The sequence below is a fragment of the Rhinatrema bivittatum genome, chromosome 1 (genome assembly GCF_901001135.1).
Source record: "Rhinatrema bivittatum chromosome 1, aRhiBiv1.1, whole genome shotgun sequence".
In the NCBI taxonomy this organism is placed as follows: Eukaryota; Metazoa; Chordata; class Amphibia; order Gymnophiona; family Rhinatrematidae; genus Rhinatrema; species Rhinatrema bivittatum.
Genome location: NC_042615.1, coordinates 470220746 through 470245878, shown reverse-complemented (window position 1 = coordinate 470245878; position 25133 = coordinate 470220746). Strand labels below are relative to the sequence as shown.

General features: G+C 40.9%; 1 protein-coding gene and 1 long non-coding RNA gene across 9 annotated transcripts in view; one reads left to right on the top strand and one right to left on the bottom strand.

Annotated features, from left to right (window-relative positions):
* The window catches only part of C9orf72 (C9orf72-SMCR8 complex subunit), a 144698-nt gene extending 139286 nt beyond the window's left edge, over positions 1-5412 (top strand). For 7 of the 8 annotated variants that reach the window (XM_029606542.1, XM_029606525.1, XM_029606534.1 and 4 more), the window contains 2 exons: positions 378-487; positions 572-5412. In XM_029606542.1, coding sequence (XP_029462402.1) covers positions 378-487; positions 572-758 — 297 coding nt within the window. In that variant the 3' untranslated portion in view covers positions 759-5412. The remainder of the gene's footprint in view (positions 1-377; positions 488-571) is intronic. The other variant, XR_003857462.1, reaches the window with a different exon arrangement.
* The window catches only part of LOC115094026, a 42273-nt gene that overhangs the window by 851 nt on the left and 16289 nt on the right, over positions 1-25133 (bottom strand). The gene's annotated exons all lie outside the window — the stretch shown is intronic.

The following is a 25133-nucleotide window of genomic DNA, read 5'->3' as shown; positions in this document are numbered from 1 at the left end:
ACCTGCTAAAATATACGCAGATGTTTTTCGGGAAATTGTACATGCATGCAAGTCTAAACTCCTCACCAGCTCTGCAGCCTGACCATCTCTGCTTACGTGCATACATAACATAGTTTACCCATGTATCGGATAGGCAATTTTACAACCATTTCCGCAGGTAAAGAAAGCATTGTTTTTCCCGTGGAAATGCCTTTGAAAATTACCCTCTAAAAGTTCAAAAGATCACCACTCAGAGTAATGCTTGTAGAAGGGTTTTTCTGTGGACTCTCCATCCTTTGGCATTGATATGCTTCTTGTAAAGCCCGGACTGTTCTTGCATTGCCTGCAGCCCCTGTGCTTTACTATTTAACATTTTCTTGATGTAATTGCTTTGGCAGGTCTTTCACCTAAAACCTGGCTTATCTTTGAGGAGCACTTTCCTTGCACAGTTTCTTCTGGTCCTTCACAGAAAAGCACTAACTCTGATTAAATATATTGAGGATGAAACGTAAGTTGTCTTTTTTTTTTAATCATTTCTCTGAGATAATATTGCTCACCATTTATACATATGCGTGTCTTATTTTTAAACCAGGCAAAAAGGAGAGAAGCCTTTCAGATCCCTAAGAAGCTTAAAGACGGACCTTGACTTGGCAGCAGAGGGCGATCTGAACATAATAATGGCTCTAGCTGAGAAGATTAAACCGGGCCTGCATTCGTTCATCTTTGGGAGGTCCTTTTATACCAGCATACAGGAGCGAGACGTCCTCATGACATTTTAAAGTTAGCAGGCCGTGGGGTGCGTTTAATTGTGGCCCTCCCGCTGTAAGTGCCACAGTGCTTGGCAAGAAAGCTGGACTTGCTCCCAGGCCCCTGCCCGCAGAGATAACGTTATGCTCTGCCGTGCAAGGAAGCTTTGCCAGCAGCGTTTGCTGCCTGGAGGAGGGAAGAGGTTCACAAAACCAGGACACGATTTTAAAAGAGTCTTTGTTCTTCTTTGTCTTCTCGATGCTGATGCTGCTGTTAACTTAAAATAAGTGCCGCTGTGAAAATTTAGTTTTGGTCCTTCCAGTCTGCTGTGACTATGTTCATGTTCTGTAATCATAGGCACTGGTGCCAAATGCTCAGCAGTGTTCAGGAAGATTCTTTTGTTGTGAATAAGAGGGACTTTTAAAGACATGTAAGCATTAACCCTGCTACTTGTTCCATCACTGTAGTTAGTTATACCTTCACAATATAAGAACTTAAGAAGTGCCATGCTGGTTCACTGAGCCTCAGATAATGACTCTGACAGTAGCCACTTCAGGTCCCTTGGAAGTACCCAGCAGGTATGACGAGTTCGCTTATGACAAAGCAGGGCTTTTAAATGTTTTGTGAAATAGACCTAGGGGACAGTATTTGTGCATGAATTTTAAACTGCTTGTTATTTTGATATTAAGTTTTAAGGGGGTAATTTTGTAAGTTCACGCAAATGTTGGCCAGCAAATTTGCACATAAGTTACAACAATTTTCAAAACTGGCTAATGTACATAAGTTCACTTCAAAAATTATCCTGACAAAACTGTATGCATACAGTTACCTGCTATTCAGTGTATGTAGTTTGGCCAAGAGATTTTTCGCATATACTTTTTTCAAATCAAAAAGTATTGCACATAAGTACCAACCGTGCCCAGAATCCAGCTCCTCTGTGTGGAAAAGTATGAGCATTCAGTGTGTATGCATGAGATTTTCTACAGGGACATTTGTGTGAGTTAATCACTACTCTAGCCACAGAAGTCCCTTTGAAAATTACCCTCCCTGTGGGTTATGGTATTAATTTATATATTTTAAGTTCTTTTTATTTTTTAGATATTGTACTTTTTGTAAATGACCTTGAGTTGATTGTAGAAAAGGCAATATATAAATTGAAACAGACAAAGAGGAGGCCCATTCCCTGTTGTTCACTCCCAGAAGTAAGAGGTGGCAATCCCCAAGTCTTCCTGGCTAATAATTGTTAATGGACCTTTCTTAGATTAAGGTTCTCCAGACCTATTTTAAATCCTTCTATGCTTTTAGTCTTGACCACATCCTCCAGCAAACAAATTCCTCAGTTTAATTGTGCATTGAGTGAAAAATGACCTTATTAAATTTGTTTTAAGCCAGCTCCCTGTGAAGTTTCATGGAGTGTCTCCTAGGCCTAGTACTATTGGAAAGGGCAGATAACCGTTCCCTATGAACCTGTTGTACCCCACACAGGATTTTATAAATCTGTCATATCCCCTCTGCCATCGGTTTTCCAAACTGAAGAGCTCTAACTTGTTCAGCCTTTCTTCATATGCCCTTCTTGTTCAGCTGTTTTTTCTGAACTGTTCATAAATAAGCCTTCCATGAGAAACTCCCCCAGTGCTGGGGCCTCGATTCTGTCCTATGCCACTCTGCTCCTTGCAATTTGTAAACAAACTCTCAGCAGATCAAAGTAACTAAAAGAATAATTAATACCACCTTTTTATTTGGATTCCCTAGGCTACTCTTTCTTTGCCTTGGGGAGTAGTTTAATGCATTCTAGCACTGTCCCGCTTTCCACACACTCACTCTTTCATATATACACACACACAGTCTCTCTCACACACAGGCATTCACTCTCACAGGGCCAGTCTTTCACACACACACACACACACACACACACACACATTTTGAACCTTTTCTCTAGCTGCACAGCAAGGCCTCTTCTGCCGCCGGCTATGGGGAAAACCGCTGGCAGCACCTTAGGCCCTTTTCTTCTGCCATCTGCAGAGGAAATGCCGACTGCACTGCAGTGACTCTTCTTTGGCCACTGGGACCTTTCTTTTGCTGGCAGGGAGTGGAAACCCTATACCAGCATGTTACTGTTCCATGCCACTAGCACTGAAGGTTTTCCTGCCAGTAGAGTTTTTTGCCTGAATGAAGGGTGAGGTGGCTGTAGCAGAAAGGTTGCAGGGGCAATTTTGCTGCCTCAAAATCTTGCCACCTGAGACAGTGGCCTCACCCTGCCTCATTACAGAACCGCCTCTGAGGGGAGTAACTCGGCATTTTCTCTGTCTCTCCACTCTGTCCCCTCAGCCGCGGTGCCAATGTAGACAGCAGCTTGAAAAAAAAAAGTGCAAAATCAAACCAAGCATGCTAAATGCAGAGAGGGCAATGGAAAGGAATGATGTAGGCCAAAGTGAGCAAAGCACAGCACTGAGATGCAAGGGGTGAGGGGTTGAAAATGTTTAACGCACTGCTATTCCAATCAACTTTTTAATTTTGTGTTTGTCTTTAATAGTGCCATATGACCTGTTTGCTTTGTTTATTTCGCAATATTCAGTAGTTCAGTTTAATTGAGTGTTCATAGTCCAGGCTGGAGGGGGTGGGGGATTTCAATCCCTGTCTCTACTTTCCTTGGATTATAACATAAAGAGTACAGCACATAACCCTCAGCAGCCCCAGATTTCAACAAGCTTAAGCTATGCTGTCAACAGTTAACTGGGCTTTCATGGTTTTTCCACACTTATATTTTTCAAACATATCTCTGGAACTCCCTCTCTCCTCTTCCTCTTCCTCTTTTTCCTCTGCTTTTAATTTTTCATTGTAAGTTATAACCTATTTTAAGGTGCAGGCCATATATCAAGAGACATCAATGGTCATTTTCTAAATAATAAAAAAAAAAAAAGGTGCCAGGTCAGGTCCAGCCACAGCCTCTCCCAGGTTTTCCCCATAGGCAAAAAGGAAGCAAGTTCGAAAGGTTCTAGGTTGGTGACCTGGCAGAAAATAATCACTGAGAGGCATTCTGTAAGTTATAAATCTAATGCCAGGCTAGCCTCTTGGGATATTCTCACTTATTGGCTAACTGCCATTCTGTCTTGCCAAAAGCTGACCGGAAAGGCCAGGAGAGAGTGAGAGATCCATTGACAGCATGAATGGGTTTGTTATTAAAAATTCTGAGAGAGAGAACTTTTGTCAGCCATTTTCTTTTACTCTATGACCCTCTTAAAACAGCAGTACCTGAAAATACAGCTTTCCTGTTTACACAGTCTCTTCATCCTGCAGGTTTTATTCCTGGCTCATTTTTCTTTTTTTGTGTAAAGATGCTGACACTTTTTTGGAATAACGTACACTTCACAGCCTCCCCTCCAGCACATGCACAATCATACTAGTATGGGTCTTTTGCCAAAAGTCAGCACAGCTAAGCTCCGATTTGCTTAGCTCCATAAGGGAGTGATTGATCGGGAGGAGCTTTCAAAAAATGTAATCATGCAGGAAAGAAAAATTTGAGAGGATTTTAATAATTTTGTTTCAAGCATCTGAATTATTACATTTTTTATAGTGCCGCTGCTTGAAACCAATGAGAGATCTGACAATTCGACTGCAATGGCTGACTGCACACAGAGCTGTTTTTTTTATTTCTTTCTACTATACTGTGCGTTATTTGCATACATGATGTAGATATAAGTGGGGACAGAGCTAGTGAGAATAGTGAAGCACCACTGACAATCAGCCTTTCATTTAAAGAGATGCCATTTTCCTCTTTTCTTTCGGCCACCTCCCCTATGACGTTATTACATCCACTTTAATTAAAGTGTCATTGGGGAACAAGGAGATGAGATGGGGAAAGGCTGCTAGCACATGGCCTATATGTTTCACTTGTATTGATAACGGCAGACAGTTTTACAGTATCAGACTGTAAAATTTTATTTGAATAGTATTCCACTTGTCCTGTTGAGTACAGCAGGGCTGCATGTTTACTGTGAGAGATGTGCCGTGCTTGTCTGGCTCTGCTTCAAAGGAAGGAACCTGCCTGTCTGTTTCCTCCATCTGATGAACTGTTCAAGGAGTGGAGGGATGACTTGGTATTACTTCGAGGGCTAACAGTACTTGGCTGCCTTTTGTTTCTAACCACAGATGAATTTTACATTGTGCTTTCTGTAGAGCAATTGGGTTCCCACGCCTTTTTGTGAAGTTGTAATTTGGCTGTGAGTGGAAACCTCAGACCACAAAGCACTGAGCATAGTAATGAAAATATAGCTAAGTTGCAAGCAAGGATGGTGATGCTAGGGCTGCTCTATGATTTGCGTTAGATTCGATACTGAGAATTTAACGTTATTAGCCATCAAGCTCAAGGTTTGCATTTTCGATTGTTTGATATCCAATACTGAATGTTCAGATGCTAATTTTGTTGTGCTACCTTTTTTCATGCTTCCTATTCCGTTAATGTCATTAAATATCCATGTTGATACAGTGTTGTAAATATTTTTGGGCATATTTTAAAGTGCACTAGCCATTAGTATGTTATTTCTTCTGTGTTGTTTCAAAGAATATTTTGCCACTTGAATTTGAATGCTGTGTGAATTATCAATATACGTGGGTAACTGTCATCCAGGAGCAGGTGTTAATAGATGTGCGCATCAAAAAATAAACCAAAAAAAAAAAAAATAGAAAGTTGAACCCATCACGAAAACAGACGCCGAGTTTATCAGCGTCTGTTTACCTTACTGGCAGGCAGCCACGAAAACTGACACCGATAAACCAGGTGTTGGTTGTCGGGACTACTATTCGCCGCTAAAAACCAACGCCGAGTTTATCGGCGTCTATTTTCCTTACTGGTGGACAGCCATGAAAACCGATACTGATAAAATTGGTGTTGGTTTTCAGTGGAAAGCGGTAGTCACAAAAACCAGTGCCGGGTTTATTGGCGTCTGTTTTCATGACCGGCGTACGGCAGTCACGAAAACAGATTGGGTTTGTGTTAGCAAGGAGGCACTAGGGTCGCGCATGCGACCCTAGCGCCTCCTTGCTAACGCGACCCCCTAATTTTAATATTGCATGGCGCCCCTCTTAGGAGCTCCATTGTGTACCCATTGTTTGGATTTTTTTCTTCCTATGTGCATCACTTTGCACTTGTCTCCATTAAATTGTATCTGCCATATAGATGCCAAGTTTCCCAGTCTAACTAGATCCTCTTGTAATTCCTCAAAGCTTGTGTTTGATCACTTTGAATAATTTTGTGTCATCTGCAAACTTGCTCCCTTTTCCAGGTCATTAGTTAAGTAACACTGGTCTTAGTACAGATCCCTGGAGCATGCCACTATTTACCTCTCTCTCAGTACAATATAATAAAACAATTTAAAAATGTGTATTGCATTTAAGTGCACATTTTCTTAATGCATTCACTAAAAAAAAAAAAGTTAACTCCTGTTGCAGTATGCTAATGTATGCAAATGCATTGGGAGTTTAGAAAAAAAAAAGCACATTAATAGTATGCATAAATCACATTTGAAATGAATAAAACATGAGGTAGTATAAATTATGATTTCTACTCATGAAAAACTGACCATTTACTACTTCTCTGTGGTTCCTGTCTTTTAACACAGGACTTCCCAACCCATCCTGGGAACCTCATCTCCAGTTGGATTTTCAGAATATCCACAATAAATATGAATGAGATAAATTTGTATATATTGTCTCCAATGTATACAAATGTTATCTCATGCTTATTCATTGTGGATATACTGAAAATTCAACTGGAGATTAGGTCCCCCGGCTGGGTTGGGAAGCCCTGTTTTAACTTGTTTATAATCCATAATAGGACATTGTCTCCTATCCTATGTTTTGTTTTGGTTTTTTTTTAAACTTCCTCAGATGTGTCTCATGAGGCACTTTGTCAAATGCTTTCTGGAAAATCCAGGTATACTTTATCAACTGGCTGTCCTCTAGCCACATGTATCGTTTACATCTTCAAAAATTCTAGTAGATTGGTAAGGCATGACTTCCCTTTGCTAAATCCATTTTGATTTTTCCTTTGAATGCATGCCAATCCATATATTCAGTGATTTTGTTCTTAACAATAGCTTTCCACCATTCTGCCCAGCACCAACGTCAGACTCACCGGTCTGTAATTTCACAGATCGCCCTTGGAGCCCTTTTTAAAAATTGGTATCACTTTTGCTACCCTCTAATTTATACTGATTTGTGCAATGGCCCAGGTTTTCCCTCCTTGTGTTTCCCTTGAGATGCTTCCTCCATTTCTCCTAATTCTGATTGCAATCAAATTCTAACCCAACAACACAAACTTCCATTTCTGTTGTATCCTACTCGTAATTCTCCCTTCAATTTCATTCTCTTCTCACTATTTTATTTATTTACAAAAATGTATATTCTGCCCCCTCATCAGATATACTGTTCAAGGCAGATTACAACATAATAAATAATTCTACATACACAATAAAACATTATGAACAATAAAATATCAGGAACACAATCTAATCAAAGGCCTCACTGAACAAATGTGCCTTTAACACCATCCTAAAACATTTATAATTTGATTGTAGCCACAAACTCAGGGTAAGACCATTCCAACGGGAGGGGGCCACAATAGAAAAAGCCCATTGACAAGTACACTGTAATCTGCTGGAACGCAGAGCAAACTGTAAAGACTGCTGTAGTTTATATAAAGACCTTTCTCAAGTAATTTGGGCCATTGCCATAGATAATTAAGTGCACCAAAGACAAAATTTTAAATGTAACTCTTAATGCAATAGCCAGCCAATGAAGCTCGCACGGTACTGGTGTAATATGGTTATGTAAAGAACACCCAACTACCAACTGAGTGGCTGCATTAAGCAAAAGTTGTAGTGAATGTAGGTAACACTTTGGCAGCCCAACATAAAAAGTAGTCCCATAATCCAACACTGAAAGGACAAAAGAATGGATTCATGTTCTAAAATAGTTCTTAACCAAAATGTAATGCAACCACTAAAAAAAAAAGCCTAGTTTTACCACCTACCACAATTGATGCTGAAAAAAAAAATGAATCGTCCAAATATTCCTCTAAGTCACAAATTACCTCCCCAGTGCAATTTCTATGCCATTTATACTTATCTTAGACGGTTGGCAATAATCATCCCTAAGCGAGACAGGTGTAGAATCTGTGTTGTGAATTTTTAACACTAAACCATTTTGCTTAAGCCAGCAATTTATCATCTCTACAGAAGTAGAAATGTACTTACTAACTTCTTCCACAGAAGAGTGTACTGGGAATTAACAATTTTAGGTCATCTGCATACAATCAAAAAGTAATCCCCAGCCCATCCAATAACTGACATAGAAGGCTTAAAAATATATAAAATAAAAGTGGGGACAAGGCAGATCCCAGGGGTACCCCTGACCTAATCGGTATCCAACTCAACCTTTCATTTCCTTTCATATTTAATCCTTAACTGCTCAGTTATCTTGCTCTAATTCTTTCCCACAGTTAGATTAACCCTGTTTTAATGTAACTTTATGACCTTTGCACTTGTTTAATGGTCTATTTTTTGACTCACCCCCTGTTATCTGTAAACCAGCATGATGTGATTTTTAATCACGAATGCCGGTATAGAAAAACTCTAAATAAATAAATAGATTTCCCACCCATGCTTGTTGTGAACGACCAACTACAAATGATGTAAACTAGTGCTCAACTTTTTCTCAAATTCGCAAATCATGAGTCTTTACAAGAGCAATGTATAAGGAATGGATTCAAAGGCTGCTGACACATCAAGGAACACCATGATGACAGCAGTACCCTGATCTGATTCCTTTTCCAAAAAGACTGCCACTGAACCTAACAGTCTCAGTACTATTGCCCTGCCGAACTGGGCAGGGAAACAACCATCTGTTAATGACAAATTAACCAAGGAAAAAGGGGCATGTTAGAGACCAGCTCCCCAGAGGGGAGGAGTTAGCAATCTGATAGTGGCCAGCTCCCCAGAGGGGAGGAGTTAGTAATATGTTATGAATCTGGATGCCTCCGTTGAAGGAGGAGTTAATCAAGCTATAAATGATCACCCCACCAGGGGGCGAAGTAGCACTCTGTATGGATCTTACTAAGGAGTAGCAATCTGTTAGTGCTCTGCTCTTCCAGAGGGAAGAAATAGCAACTGTTATGCCTTGTTCCTGTAGAAGATGAACAGCAACCTGTATGATTCCCACAGGGAGATAGCTATCTGATATGGATCAGCTTCCGTAGAGAGAGGAGTGATGGTCTGATGTGGGTTGTCTCCCACAGAGTGGTAGATGATGATACCGCTCTTATTAGTGTAGGAATAACACTTAGTAGAAATAGTGAATCCCTAGGCCGAAGGCAGTTGACAGCGCCCTCAAGTGGAGATCCTGAGAGGGACCACCGGCTAGGCTGGAGTATTGAGACAAACACAGATAGTTCTTTATTAGACTGAAAGTAGAACCACCAGAGGTGGCAGTAGTGAATTGATATGCCCGGCAGGGCTGAAGTCCCTCTGATACTGGAACCACGATCTCTGAGTTGTTGAGCTGTAAGGAGAGACTATAGATACTGAGTAGACAGGGTATGCTGGGCATAACCAATGATAGATGATACACTGACAATAGTAGATCTCTGTAGTGTCTTCTATATGCAACAGAGAGTCTTCAGTATTCAGGAACAGGAACCGCAGGAGAGTACTGGTTCTTGTAAGCAGTCTGAAATAGAACTCACTATAACTGTGTATGGGATGGCTTCTGGAATAGAAGAGAGGCTAGGAGAGATTTAGGAACGTAGGCCCTCGTGGAGCGAGTACAGATTTCTATCTGCAATCTGTAATGGTAACTCACGATCTCCGTACCTGCGATAACGTCTTAGACTGAAGGGAGCCTTAGCGATTAGGAACAGTGGCCCTTGTGGAGTGAGTACCGTTTCCTGTCTGTAATAGGACTCACTGTGTTCACGTCTGTGATCGCCTCCAGGTAGTAGGAGTCTTCTGGAACGTAGGCCCTCGAGAAGCGAGTACCGGATCCCGTCCAACAATCTGAAATCAAGAATAGAGAGAACGGAGCCCCCGAGGAGTGGGTACTCCTGGTAGGTTTGAAAAGGCCGAGCAGTGGAGAAGAATTCCCCTTGCTGACTCGGAGCGTAGTTGCAAGTAGCGTGGACTGCCGAAGCAAGACCCGTTGGAGTTCCTTGCTAACTCGTTTGTAGTTAGCAAACAAAGACCTTTTAAATTGAAAACTGATGAATCAGTACGGGGGGGGGACACCCCCGAGGTTCGCGCCCTTGCTGGTACAAAGTCTGGAGCGCGCACCCTTACGTCAACAGGAACATGTCTGATCCGTAGCGTCAAGCCAGACCGGGTTCACCGGGACCAAGAGGCAGAGAGAAGCCGCGGCTGCATCTGTCCATCTGAGCCGAAGGGAGTTGCCACAAAAGTAGAGAGGGTGGAACGAGGGCGAGAATAGGCACAAACACATCACATGTTAGGGTAATTTTATTTATTTATTTATTTATTACGTTTTTTTTATACTGTCACTAAGACAAGCCATCGTAACAGTTTACAAATCATAAAAAAGCAAGAACAATCCAAACAATTTTTAAATAAGTAGCAATAATTTTAAATTAGCTAAGAGTATAAAACAAATACTAAACTCTAAAATATACATTCATATTAAAACACAACTGCTAAAACATCCATAACTTAAACACTAAAATTAAGCATTAAATAAAGCACAGAAAGGCTGTAAGAGCATAAAATAAGTAATAAAGATCACCTATTCACACCGTATATGCCATATCGAATAACCAGGTTTTAAGATCAAGTTTAAAACTTTTAAAATCAGTTTCAAGCCTCAAACTCCTCTGTAGTGTATTCCAGAGTTTTGGTCCTGCCAGAGATACCGCTCTCTCCCTTACTTGGTTCAAACGTGCTGATTGGACCGAAGGTAATGGAAGTAGGCCCTTATTAGCAGACCGCAAATGTCTTTGTGGAACATGAAGTCTAATGGCTGTGTTTAGCCAGTCTACTTGCTCTCCATATATGAGTTTATGAAGGATGCATAACGTTTTGAATTTAATTCGTGATTCTATGGGTAGCCAATGTAGTTCTGTTAGGATAGGGGTGATGTGATTCCTCTTTCTACTGCCTGTTAAGATTCTTGCTGCAGCGTTTTGTAGGACTTGTAAAGAGTGAATGGAAGAAGCTGGAAGGCCTAAAAGAAGGGCGTTGCAGTAGTCCGTGCTTGTGAAAATTAATGTTTGTAGGACTGTGCGGAAATCATTTTGTGATAGTAAGGGTTTGAGGCGTTTTAATATCATTAATTTAGCATAACCTTCTCTTACTTTCGTTGCTATGTGTTTTTTAAAGCACAGTTCTGGGTCCCTTATTACTCCTAAATCTCTAATTTGTTCTGCCAATGTGAAAGTGGTGTTATCTTGAGTTATTAAGCTTGATCCTCTGGGGGAGATTTTTCTTTCTAAGAGAATAATTTTGGTTTTATAATGTTCAGTACTAGCTTCATTTGTGTGAGTAATTGCTTAATCACTTTAAGATATATTGACATGGTTTCATACGTTTTTTCAATCGTATCCTGAATCGCTAACAAAATTTGGATATCATCCGAGTATAAGTAGTAGGTTAACCCGAGACCAGATAATAGATGGCACAGTGGCATGCCACACAGTAACATAGCTCTTCGCATAGGTAGTATGGCATGGTGGAGTAAACTTTTTGCGCCTCTCAATACTTCCTATTTCGCATCTTGCACTGAGAGAGACACAGACTATAAGTCCTTCATAGTAGTCAAGTTATTTATATCTCTATAGGAGGGGCAGCTAATAGCTGGAGGTGAGATGGTGGTGGTGGTTTAGGGGCCAGTTTTTCATGCAGAGTGAGAAGAACGAACAGCACAGTACACCTTGGTGAAGATCTGACATCATTTGGAGTGAGGAAAGTCTCACAACGATTACATTTTGTACTATATTCTCTCACCCTAGCTTGATGGACTCTATAACAGGGTACCATCTCTCTCTCTACTCCACTCCGTTTCCCCTCCCCACGCCCAGAAATAGCCGAAATGCAATTTGAAATATTTATCACAAATTGTGTTACGGCCATTTCGGTCATATCACACAGCTTAATGCCAGGAAAAAGGTGTAGTTAATTCTGGCATTAAAACTGTATGATAGCATGCGTTAAGCTATTGCACAGTGAGATATTGCACCTTGTTTTCATATCTCCCGCCCCAAACTCCTCCCTAATCCCACCCCTTCCCAAAATTTGCATTTGCGCAGTGCGCTACTGCTATTATCACATTCATTGTGTTAACACACGTGTTAATGCATGCATTAACAACATAACGCATTTTGATGAATGACCCTATTAGTGAGCAACATTAAAAACCTGTCCTACAAATCTGTCATAACCCAAAGTGGGCAGTCATCAAATGGGCACGGAGACAACTTTAAAGAATCCATTGCTGTTCATACCTTTGTAGAGGCTATCAACTCAAACTCTATCCACTTACTCTGATCAAGTCACCTCAAAATCTGGTCAATAAGGGAACTAAAATCACAGTCCAGCGAAACACTCAAATCCATAATTTTAATATCACAATAATGGGCAAAAGCTTCTAAATGGAGCTCTTTGACTCTTATAGAGTCAGCAAAGTCTGTCAATTGAGGACAAGTGGAAGAGATCATGCACCAATTTAAGGACATCTCCAGTTGAGTAGTAAAATATATCTTCTGCTGAGCTAGGGAGTCCTATTTACAGTTACCACAGGCTTTCTGATAATCCTCTTTGGAAGCTATAGACTTCCACCTCCTCCAATTCCTTGCATAATGTGTTTTAAAACTACTAATGAAGTAGAGTACCATGGCACCCGATGGCGAACCATTAGATGACTCAAATTTTTAATTGGAGCAATGTTCTCCAAAACAGAATATATAAAAAATGATCTGACCACAATACCTCCTGTGAGTTTAAATTCAAAAAGATATTATCCTTGGTCAGACCACTAGGAGGCAAAAGCAAATCCCAAGTATGCCCTGCCTTATGCGTTGGTACGGTTATGGATATTCCCTAAATATAGAACATAATTGCATATATGAATTGAAGGGTCATCTGTTTTTCACAATTTGAGGTAGATTTTAAGACCTGCACACGCATATCCATGTGAGTGCGGTTCCCAGCATGCGCACATGGGACACGCCAATTTTATAACATGCATGTGCCGGCACGAGCATGTTATAAAATCCGAGGGCCGTGCGCATGTGAGAGCGGCAAGTGACTCACGCGCACATGGGGGGAATTTTACAAGGCAACGCACGGCGATGCAAGTAGGGCTTTCCCAGTTCCCTCCCAGTCCTCTCTAATTAAGAAGCGGACTGGGAGGGAACTTCCCTATACCCCTATCTAACCTTCCTACCTTTTCCCTTCTCCTCCCTGACCCCTATCCCCTACCTAACTATTCTAATTTTTTAAATTTTGTACCTTAGTGCTCCTTTGGAGCAGCAGTAGACCACGCACCGACCAGCTGCCAGCACGTGCTGTCCTGGCCCCTGCCCAGACCACTCCCCCCAGTCCTTCCCTTTTTTTTGGCCCAGAATTTTGGCACGTAACAGGGGTTACGCACATGGCCAGGCCATTTGTAAAATGTGCGCAGCGTGTGCAGGGCCCGGCCGCGTGCATAACCCCTGTTTTTTTACGCACATGTGCCTTTTAAAATCGAGCCGTTTACTTCTTGTTACAGCATCATAGAACCCATTAGATTCCAAATTTCCCTTCACTTCTTGACAACTAAGAATTCTTTGGCTAATCCCATGTGTTCTTGAATTTTGTTACTGTTTCTTGCCTCTACTAGAAAGGCTGTTCCAAGCATACATCCCCTTCACTACTCTCACATCTCACCCATTAAGAAACATTTCCGTGTTTTTCCAAAGTCCATCCCCTCCCCCCTAGCTTCACTTATGACCTTTTTAACAAATTCCCCTCCACTGAAACATGATGCTTCTTGTGTATTATTTATACCTTTGAAGTACCTGAATTTTTTATATCCTCCATCTTAAGGACTTAGGTCCTTAAGTCTTTTTTCATAATGTTCTTGTAGTTCTACCCTGGAATGCCTCCATTCTGTTGCTAGCCCTAGTCATCTGTCTCTTTATGCTTTCCGACCTGTTTCTTAGTTTCTTCTCCCTCTTCGCTTTCACCCATTTCTCCATAGCCAAGTAGGACAGTGATCAGCCTGCAGAAGTGATTGGCATTATCAAACACTCCTGAAACAGAAAAGTTCTCTCAGAGCTCAGAAAGACTAAGAAGATCTTTCCAAGCATACGTGGGTATTCCTACACAGTTGCCACTGCCAAGCAAGTCTCCTCAGTTTTCTTCTACTTGGACAAAAGGATGCTCTCTCTCGTTTGTTGCTTATTGGGAATTTTTTTTTCTTGGAGTTCTCAACCCGCCAGTGCACCAAAGAGAAAACCATCACCAGCTGAGAGGACCATTCCCTGAAACAAAAAAAGCAGAGTCCTTTCATGCTGTGCACCAAGACTCAGAAGTCTCAGTACAGGCACCATTCCCCCTCTTCTAAAGAGGGCGAGAGATTGCACGGTGGGCATAGATACAATGACATACAAAAAGCCATCACTCAGACACAGTTTTCAGTACTGCCATCATCAAACAAGCATATCACAACCTTGTTACTCCATCAACTTATCAGTGCCAAAATTCAAATAGTGGTGATCAGCAAAGAAGACCAAGTTGCACTGAAACCTCATCTACAAAACATTTATGCCTGTTCTGATCCCAGAATCTGATAATTCATACACTGGAATCCCTCTGTCCAAGCAAGAGCATCATTCCTGTGTAAGGAAGATATGAATGGGCTACATTAAAAAAAAAAACCAAAAAAACCTATTTCACCAATATTCCAGACTTTCCTTCTCCATCGCATTTAGAACTGTTTCCCATATTGGAGGCTATGGGTCCAGAGTCAGAAATGCAAAATAATATTCCACCACATCAAGCTGCTCAAGAAATCTTAGCAGCTGAATCATGTTAAGTCTCAGGATTTGCCTTCATCCAAAAACAGAGCAAACTCCAAGGAATCATCTATAGTATTGTCAGTTTCAATCATGCAATTCTTTCTTACTGGTCTTCCTTTAGACTTCTCACCACAGCCTCCCAGAAGTACATTTTTCAAATTTGTTTTTATTTTTTTTTTAGATTTAGCTCATGCCTTTTTAGTGATAGCTTAAGGCAAATTACATTCAAGTACAGCAGGTATTTCCCTGTCCCCAGAGGGCTTACAATCACTCCCTTGTTCATTGTAAGACATATGTTGTCATTGTTTTCTACTTGTTATAATGTAAACCGGAGTGATAAGTAACTCTGTTACCTGAACTTAGGTATAAAAAAAATTATAAATAAATAAATAAATAAATCTAAAAGGTGAATTTTAAAATTTGGCACGCGCAAAAATCAGGAGATAGCGCGCATATAGCACATGTGCATGGCCACCCAATTTTATAAGCCACCCACGTGTACACAAGTCCCAATGCACAAATATCTCGCATTGGGGGAAAAAAAAAGAGGAATGTGGGCAGGGTGTGAGCATTCCAGGGCGGGGCTAAGAGATGTACACATAAGTATCTACATGGGTGGGCATGCATCCAGGTATATTTGAGCATAAAGGTACTTCTATGGAGGAGTCTAAATAAAATTATTTCCAGGTATCTATGAAGTGTTTGAGAGGTCTGGGTTAACTGGAAGGAGTGCAGTCTAAAGAACGGGGGGGGGGGGGGGGGGGGGAGGTGGAGATCCACCTCTAGACTGTGCGAACTGTTGTATGAACTGGTAAAACTGGTCATGGCATGGATGCATGCCTGTTTCAAAATTCCCTCATGCATCTCAAATCTGACATGTGACTGTACGCACATACTTGTAAAATTATGAGCACACATACACCTGCCAGGGCTATTTTATAAATGTGTGCGCATATGTGCAAGCAAGATATAAAATTGTGCGCCCATTTGAAAGTTACCGTTCTTGTTTTTACCTAAGGCGATAGAGGATGAAGTGATTTGCCCAAGGTCAAAAGGAACATCAATGGGAGAAGCTGGATTGGACCCTGGTTTTTCTGGTTCTTGGCCCACTGCTCTAACCACTAGGCGGCTGCTCCTTTTCATCAAAGGATATGGCACATATTGATTTGTCCAGAAAATGGCAAAAGATATTCAATTTGCCTTACATGAAGAGGCAGAACCAAGAGAGGACTTGTTTGGTATGCTGAAATATATTCAAGCACCAAACGAAGTGCTGGTGGTGCCAGTTCATAGAGTGCTACAAGAGCTGCAAACTAGAATATGGCAACCACCACTGATTACATTACCAATGAAAAGGAAGCTGGATCTGAAATACAAAGTCCAATCTTGTCTGGAGCATCAGAAAATACAATCACCCCACGAGTCTGTAGTACTGGATTCAGCCATCAAAAGCAAAGAAATCCAAAACCCTCTGGAAAAAAGATGCAAAAGTTATTCAGTGCTATAGCTAAAAAGATTTTCCTGTCAGCCATCTTAATATTTATTTGATTTATATACCGCCATTCTGTTAAACAATCATGACGGTTTACAGATAAAACCAATTAAAAACTATCACTATAACAAATAAAACAATACATAAACTATACGGTAATAATACGTACAGTGTATGGTGGTAATACAATTACATAATAGTAAAATACAAAAGAAATAAAACAATCAAATATGAAAGTTATTAATAAATACAATAAGAGGAATAGTCAAATCAGATGTAGTAAAATAGGATAAAATAATTATCAAAATAAGAATACAATTAAAATAGAATAGAATAGGCTTCAACCAAATTGTACTCTAAAGTTTTCCTCGTGCAAGACTGTTATTTAGCTATTGACCTTTGATAAGCTTGTTTGAATAGCCATGTTTTAAGACCCTTTTTAAAAGCTGCAAAATCATTTTAAACTGGATCTGGAATTTTGCAGGTAATCAGTGTAGGTAAATCAATGTTGGTGTGATGTAGTCAAATGTTCTGGCCCCCATCAGTACTCTAGCAGTGGCATTTTGAAGTAGCTGTAAAGGCCTAATAGCACTTAATGGTAAACCAAAGATCAAAGCAACACAGTAATCCAAATTAGAAAATATCATAGTTTGGGGGAGAAACAAAATGGCTGCCCACTGAAAGCCACGTGATTGCTCCTCTCCTGTTTCCTAAGCCGAATTTCTTGATTTCAGATTTCCTACAGTGACGATAACTATGCCTCACACTAAAAGGAAGGCTAATTCTGTTACCTTAACTATGGAGTCGCCGCAGAAGACTATACCGGAGTGGTTTAGCGTTTCCCCAGTTACTTCCATTGAGAGGACCGCTGAAGGAGGTGACCCGGAGCGGGGTCCCACTTTCCAGGTCAAAGAGATCTCATTAAGTCCGGGAGCACCCGAAACACCATCTCCCCCCGGCACTGGCATGATTAGACCAGTGAGAACCCCGGGGGATACCCGAGAATCTGCAACAGTTCCAGAGAATCTGCGAAGCGCAGCGGGGGAGATTGATATGCTGTCAGAGAAGAAGCCTGATTTGCAGGCATTACCAGAGATGCCCGTTCATGGGACCTTTGGAACCTTTCCTCTGACCTCTGTGGAGGCGAGAACACCGCTACCAGAGGGCTCTGGCCGGAACATTGAGCACGATTTTGGAACAAACCCTAGAGCTCAGGTCGGTAAAACTGTAATTATAAAACCGCCCACCATTACTCTTGATATGCTTTGGAATCTCATTGTAAGACTGGAATCGTCTATTTCTTCTTTTACTGAGGCGGTGGTAGAGAATAATAATGCCCTCAAGTCGAATACCAACACTCTAATGTGTCAGGAAGGGAAAATTGCGAATTTGGATACACGTATTAACCTAGTAGAAAAAAATCCAGCAACATCAAATACAGATCGAGGGGAAAATTTCCAAAAAAATTGAAAATGCTACTCTGGCTTTGAACGTGAGTACTTAATTTTACAATAATCAAACAACTGAGTCCCGCTGAGCTTTTTAAAAATTATGTGACTCAGGTTTTGAAAATTCCATCAGGGTGCATACTTGTTAAAGCATACTACCTTTTGCAAAAGAAAGATCAAACTCAGCTTGGAGAAAATGTTGAGGAGAAAATGTTGAAGAGGAAAATACCCCCTTTGGAAACATCTATCAACATTTCTGAGCTGCTTCAGAACTCTCAAGACATTGAGGTTAAACAGAGAGGGACACTCAGTTAATTTTGCCTTTGCCTCAGACAGAGACAACATACTAAGATTCTTCTTTCGTTCACGACTGTTAACATTCTATGGGCAAAACGTCTGGGTTTACCCAGACTTATACAAAAGACATACAGGGTTTCACCACAGAAAATTACAATCATAAACAATATAACAACCTGTGTGTGTATTTTTCTATAAAGATTTTAACAAATTGTATCAAATTCATTTAAAATATTTAATACATACAAAACAATTTATATTAATCATATACACTCTTCACATTCATACCCAATACAAAGGAGGGTACCACTGTGGATGATACATATATAACAACAAAATATTGAAGGGGGAGTGTCTAACAAATTATTCTGATATTTTTGATGTGTAATCTATATGTGATAAATTTGTATTGGGTATGAATGTGGAGAGTATGAGTTTATATGAATAATATACATTGTTTTGTATGTATTAAATATTTTAAATGAATTTGATACAATGTGTTAAAATAAATCTTTATAGAAAAATACACACACAAGCTGTTATATTGTTTACCCAGACTTAGGCCTGGATTTATCAAAATGCGGTAAGTATCGCATGCGATAGCAAAAGGGGCGTGTTTTATGCTAATATACAATTTATTGCACTTTGCGCTACTTACCTATGCGAAGAGCTAAATGAGCGCAAATACCGATAACCTTTTCAGGTTTAGCGATACATGCCAGACTCTTGTATTTCCTGCATATGTGTGAGAGAGAGCAATGATCTCTCAACCTAGCTTGATGTTATCCAGGTACAGAGACCATCAAGCTAGGTGGAGAGAACATTGCCCAAATCTCATCTTGGAGTGAGTTTCCTCACTCCGAAGGCCATCCAATCTTAACAAGAGACCACTGTTCTGTTCGTACGTCTCACATTGGCTGTCAAAGCGGCCCCTAACCCCCTACACTAACACCTAACCCTCGCCCCGAGTTACTAGGTGGGCCTCTCATAGGGATACAAATACCTATCTTGGGAGAGGACATTATGGCTAGTGTCTGTCTCTCTCTCTGAGACATCGCTACATGCGAGAAAGCCTGTGTTGCTGTGTGGTAAGGTTATCGCACAGCTTAACGCGATTCAAAAAGGTGTACTTAAAATAGACGTTAAGTCTGTGTGATTGCATTTCGCACAGTGGCATGCCCGGCCCCTGACTCCTTCTCTTTTGGGAATTTGCATCGCACCATACGATATGGTGCGATCGCATGCGTAAACAGGGCTTTTCGCATGCGTTAAGCCCTTAACGCATGCGAAAACACCTTACCGCTTTTTGATAAATCAGGGGGTTAGCCAGGAATACCCAGATACAAAGGAAAACATTTCTTGCCCTTAGACAAGAAGGGGGTATTTTATGCTAAAATATCCATGCAGATGCATGATTAAATATAATAATGAGAATTATTTGTTTACCGATCCAGATCAACTTAAGGGGCTCTTGGGTATTGTAATTTGAGCATTCGACAATATAATTAGAGTTGGGGGGGTTCAGTGTTTCTATTGTTTAGTAATTGCTTGGTATTCACTCATCATTTCTATGTTTCTCCCAATATTTCCTTATATATTTGGGGCTAGAACAGTTGTTGTTTTTGCTAAAATTATTATATGTTTCTTTAATTATGATGTAAGCCCCAATATTACCTATGCAAGAGACTTCTTGTTAAATTGAGTTAAAATGAAAGAAAAAAAATTAAAAAAAAAAAAGAAAAGATCATAGTTTGAAGAACAGTGCAAAAATCGTCAAACTGGGCTTTAAATGTTTGAGACTATGAAGCTTGTTATAGCCATCTCTGATTTTCGTACTAATAATTTTTTTCACGTTTAATTCCCCTTTCATAATTATTCCCAAGTCACGAGCATGGGTGGTGATCTCAACTATTAGTTACTATCAGTAACTAATGAAATAGATGTACTGAGAGGTAATTTGCAGTTCAAAAGTATAATTTCAGTTTTTTGACTATTCAGAACTAATTTTATTGGGGCTAGAAGCTGCTGAATTATGGATAAATAAAGTTTAACAAGCATCAGAGTATTTTCAATACAGTCTTCACAAGGTACTAAAAACTGTACAGCATCTGCATACATATAATTGATACTTAGCCCAGATAATAGACACAAAGGCAACATGTAAACATTTCAAAGAGTTGCCGATAAGACTGATCCCTGCGGAATACCAGACTCCATATTTAGAATTGCTGCCCATTAGCTATACATAGTGCAATACATGTATAATTCATTACAGAAGTTATAAAATATGACACAATAGCTTCCTTTGGATGCTAGAGAATATTTCACACCTTCAAGAAGCAGAGAATGTAGTAAGCATTTTATCTGATCAGCCTATGATGCATATAATACCTCCTCCAGAACATCTGCAGTTGTCATTAGAGACTAGCATGACTGCATCTCTTTGTGTGGATGTTCACAAAAAGCTTGCTGATGCTCCTTGCTTAGGAGACAATCTTTTTGGAGAAAACAGGAAGGAAACAGTAGATCTTATAAAAGATCACTGCTCCACTCTCTTGCTCAGTCATCTACAGGCAGGAAAGGGCAACTTCAGCAGTATAGGAGGCAATACTATTTTTCGAGAAAAAGATACCAAGCCTACTCCTTTCAAAGATCATGCCACCATCAGCAGCAACAACAGAGCAGGCCATGTACTAGAAAGAGCTCAGCCTAAGCCTCTTCAACAGACACAGGCACAATCTAAACCTGCTTTTTGACTAGACAAGGTTCCAATGGTGAAAGTGACCCATCTCAATATTACTAGAAAATGGATCTTTTCTGTTACTGACCCATTATTATGGAACTCTCTTCCTGAAGAGATCAGGTTAGAGCCATGTGTTAAGACATTCAAGAAGGCCTTGAAAATATATCTTTTTAAGGAAGCCTTTCTGTAATTGTATTAATAGCAGCACTCGTATACTTGTTTGGTTGTATCTGCTTTTATTATTTTTGTTTTACATTCATTTATTATTTTATTATATATATTTTATTGCCTTTTGTGAACCGCTTTGAAATTCTATGATTTGGCGGCCTACACATTTTAAATAAACCTAAACCTACAAAGTCAAAAAGCCCAGTTAAATTTCAGCAGCCTTCCAGTCTTTTATGGTCTTTCATAACCATAGACCATTGGGTATTAAGGATCATACAACAGGGGACTGCTTGAATTTCAAGTCCTTTCTTCCAAACAATCCACCAAGGAATCATTCTATGAGAGCAGAACAGCTCAAACTTCTACAGCAAATGCTGTTGGTCCTCATCTATGCAAATGTAGAATCAATTTCAATACCACAAAGGAGCACAGGATTTTATTCCAAATACTTCCTCATCACAAACAAAACAGGAGGTCTGTACCCCATTCTGGACCTCAGAGATCTCAACAAACATCTCAAGAAAGAGAAATTCAAAATGGATTCTAGGCCAATCCTACCTCATTTAAAGATCAATGATTGGTTAACCAACTTAGATCTCAAAGATGCTTACATGCATATTCTCATTCACAAAAATCTCAGAAGATTTCTCTGTTTCACCACAACCATAAAGTATTATCAATATCTTGTTCTCCTTTTGGGCCTTTCTGTAGTGCCCAGGGTATTCACAAAATGTCTCATCTAAAGAGGAACAATGTATTTGTTTTTCATATTTGGATGATTGGCTAATTTTCAGCCATATTATCCAAAAGTTTCATTCCTCAAAACTTCAACCAAAAAGATCTTCCAAGCCCTAGGTTTCACAATTAGCTTCCCAAAATATAATTTGGTAATTATACATGATAGACTTCATCAAAGCCCACCTGAAATCATTCAAGGGAAAGCATTTCTCCCTCAACAAAGAGAGCAGATTTTCTGACCAAGATAATTTATAACCCTGTTACATCAAAAACAACTTTCTGCCTGTTCTTTATTTTTTTTTTTAATGAAAATGTTGGAACACATGGTGGCAATAATCCTTGCTAGTCCTTTCACATGTTTAAACATGAGACAATCACAGTAGCATCTGAAGACTCAGTAGAACCACTACTTACAACCACTTTCTCACAGGGTGAGTATATCCAGCAATCTCGCGCAATCTCTGCTGTGATGGCTGAAATCTGCCCAGAAGGCAGGTCTTCCACCAATCAGGCTCTTTCACTCTCTGTCAAGAGGCATGCAAAATATGGAAATGGATAATTTTCCAAAAAATATACCTAATAGCTATCTGTCTCCCTGGATTTGCAAAATTGATAGCTACAAATGCACACATGGTCATTAGACCATTAGATAGCAAAACATTCAATTCAAATTTGGGGCATACTGCAGATAAATCTGTTCACATTGCCAATGAACAACAAAGTTAGCTTCTATTGCACCAGGTGACTAGCAAGGGATAGTCTTAAGGCAGATGCTTTTTCCAATCCCATGGAATCAGGGGCTCCTTTATACATTTCTTCTGATTCCACTTGTAGTCAAGACAATTAAAAAAAAATATATGAAGAGAAAAGGTCTAATGGTTTTATTAGCCCCTTTTGACCATTTCAAATGTTTCCAAAGCCAATAAAATTACAAATAGTCCCAGCTCTGAATGCAATGCAATGGGAATCTTCTAAATTCCAACTTTCAACCACTAGCTCTGACAGCAAGGATGTTGTCAAGTGGTCTCTTCTATGTACTTTCCTGCTGCAATGAGTAAGGTTCTTCTAGCAGTGCGAAAATGCTCTACCAGAAGATCTTAAAACTTTTTAAATGGAAAGGATTCTCTATCTGATGTTCACAGCTAAATCAGGACCCCTTTAAAAGTTTAGGTTTTGTCTCACTCAGGCTTGAAACTAACTTGGAGTTCATCTTAGTGTTATAGGAGCATACCACCAAAACTCAGGAGCAATTCCTATTTCCCAGCAACCTACAGTGGCCAGATTCATGAAAGGCTTAAACCATCGTAATCCCCTCTCATCTCTCTGTCTCTTCTCTCTCTACAGCCAGTCCAAATCCTTCATCTTGTTCTCTGTTTCTCACACCCAATAGTCCATCTCCCCACTCTCCTGTCGCTCATTCTCTTCCAGCAGGCTGGTGCAAAGGCATTAGGCACTAGGGATGTGAATCGTTTTTCAACGATTAAAATTATCGTCCGATAATGTTTATATCATCTTAAATCGTTATAGAACACGATACAATAGAAATTCTAACGATTTATCGTTAAAAATCGTTAAATCGTGTTAGTGCGCACTAACTCGAGTTAGTGCGCACTAACTCCCCGTTAGTGCGCACTAACTCGATTTAGTGCGCACTAACTCGATTTAGTGCGCACTAACTGAAAATGATACAAATAAACACTTTCCAGGTCACTGAAGGTCAGTTAGGAATGAATATGTGTTCCTATTGGCTGGCTGCCCTCTTATCTATTGATGTTACCAAGGTTACCACTGAGGTGATGGTTGGGGGGATGGGAAATGGAACTGGAAACTAACGAACACCAACAGAAAATGAAACAAAGTGTTCACACTTCCCAGGTCAGTAAAGGTCACTTAGGAATGAATATGTATGTATGTATTCCTATTGGCTGGCTGTGCTCTTATCTATTGATGTTACCAATATGGTTGGGGGGATGTGAAATGGAAACAGTTGGAAGCTTGACAAAAAAAGTAATGTAATGATCAGCACTCACGTGACTAGAACTTGTTTGTTTATTATTTTTGTTAGCAGGCACCTGAAATGCTAGTGCATGTTGAATTTGCCAATCACTGTGCATTTTAGAAAGGTGGTCCTGGCTGGAACTGTACACAGTTCAAATATATGTAATTGATTGTTGGTAAGTGTATTTTTTAAGTAGCCACACTGGCACCAGTATGTTTACTTTTCCTCCTACTTAACTCACTAGCTCAGCTTTGTAAGAAGGGCTTCTCTGCTTGTGTGTTGTTTTTGTTTGGTGTGAGGAGAGCAGAAACATCAGATCTTTATTCAATCTACTACAGTCATCTCTTACAGTGCCCTATCCCTATTAATACCAGGAGTGTTGTGATCTTCCTGCACACAGTGCCCTAACCCTGATACCAGTCTGAGACAGCTCCCTCCCTGCATTACTAGTGAGAGGCTGGCTTCACAGACAGGGGGGAGCTGCCTGACCCTCACTCCTGACTTCCCCCATGTCCCAGCTAGTGAATGGTGTGTGGGTGAGGGGGGGGGGGAGGATGGTGAAGTCTGAGACAGCTCCCTCCCTGCATTACTAGTGAGAGGCTGGCTTCAGAGACAGGGGGGAGCTGCCTGACCCTCACTCCTGACTTCCCCCATGTCCCAGCTAGTGAATGGTGTGTGGGTGAGGGGGGGGGGGAGGATGGTGAAGTCTGAGACAGCTCCCTCCCTGCATTACTAGTGAGAGGCTGGCTTCGCAGACAGGGGGGAGCTGCCTGACCCTCACTCCTGACTTCCCCCATGTCCCAGCTAGTGAATGGTGTGTGGGTGAGGGGGGGGGGGGGGGGGGATGGTGAAGTCTGAGACAGCTCCCTCCCTGCATTACTAGTGAGAGGCTGGCTTCACAGACAGGGGGGAGCTGCCTGACCCTCACTCCTGACTTCCCCCATGTCCCAGCTAGTGAATGGTGTGTGGGTGAGGGGGGGGGGGAGGATGGTGAAGTCTGAGACAGCTCCCTCCCTGCATTACTAGTGAGAGGCTGGCTTCACAGACAGGGGGGAGCTGCCTGACCCTCACTCCTGACTTCCCCCATGTCCCAGCTAGTGAATGGTGTGTGGGTGAGGGGGGGGGGGGAGGATGGTGAAGTCTGAGACAGCTCCCTCCCTGCATTACTAGTGAGAGGCTGGCTTCACAGACAGGGGGGAGCTGCCTGACCCTCACTCCTGACTTCTCCCATGTCCCAGCTAGTGAATGGTGTGTGGGTGAGGGGGGGGGGGGGGGGGAGGATGGTGAAGTCTGAGACAGCTCCCTCCCTGCATTACTAGTGAGAGGCTGGCTTCACAGACAGGGGGGAGCTGCCTGACCCTCACTCCTGACTTCCCCCATGTCCCAGCTAGTGAATGGTGTGTGGGTGAGGGGGGGGGGGGAGGATGGTGAAGTCTGAGACAGCTCCCTCCCTGCATTACTAGTGA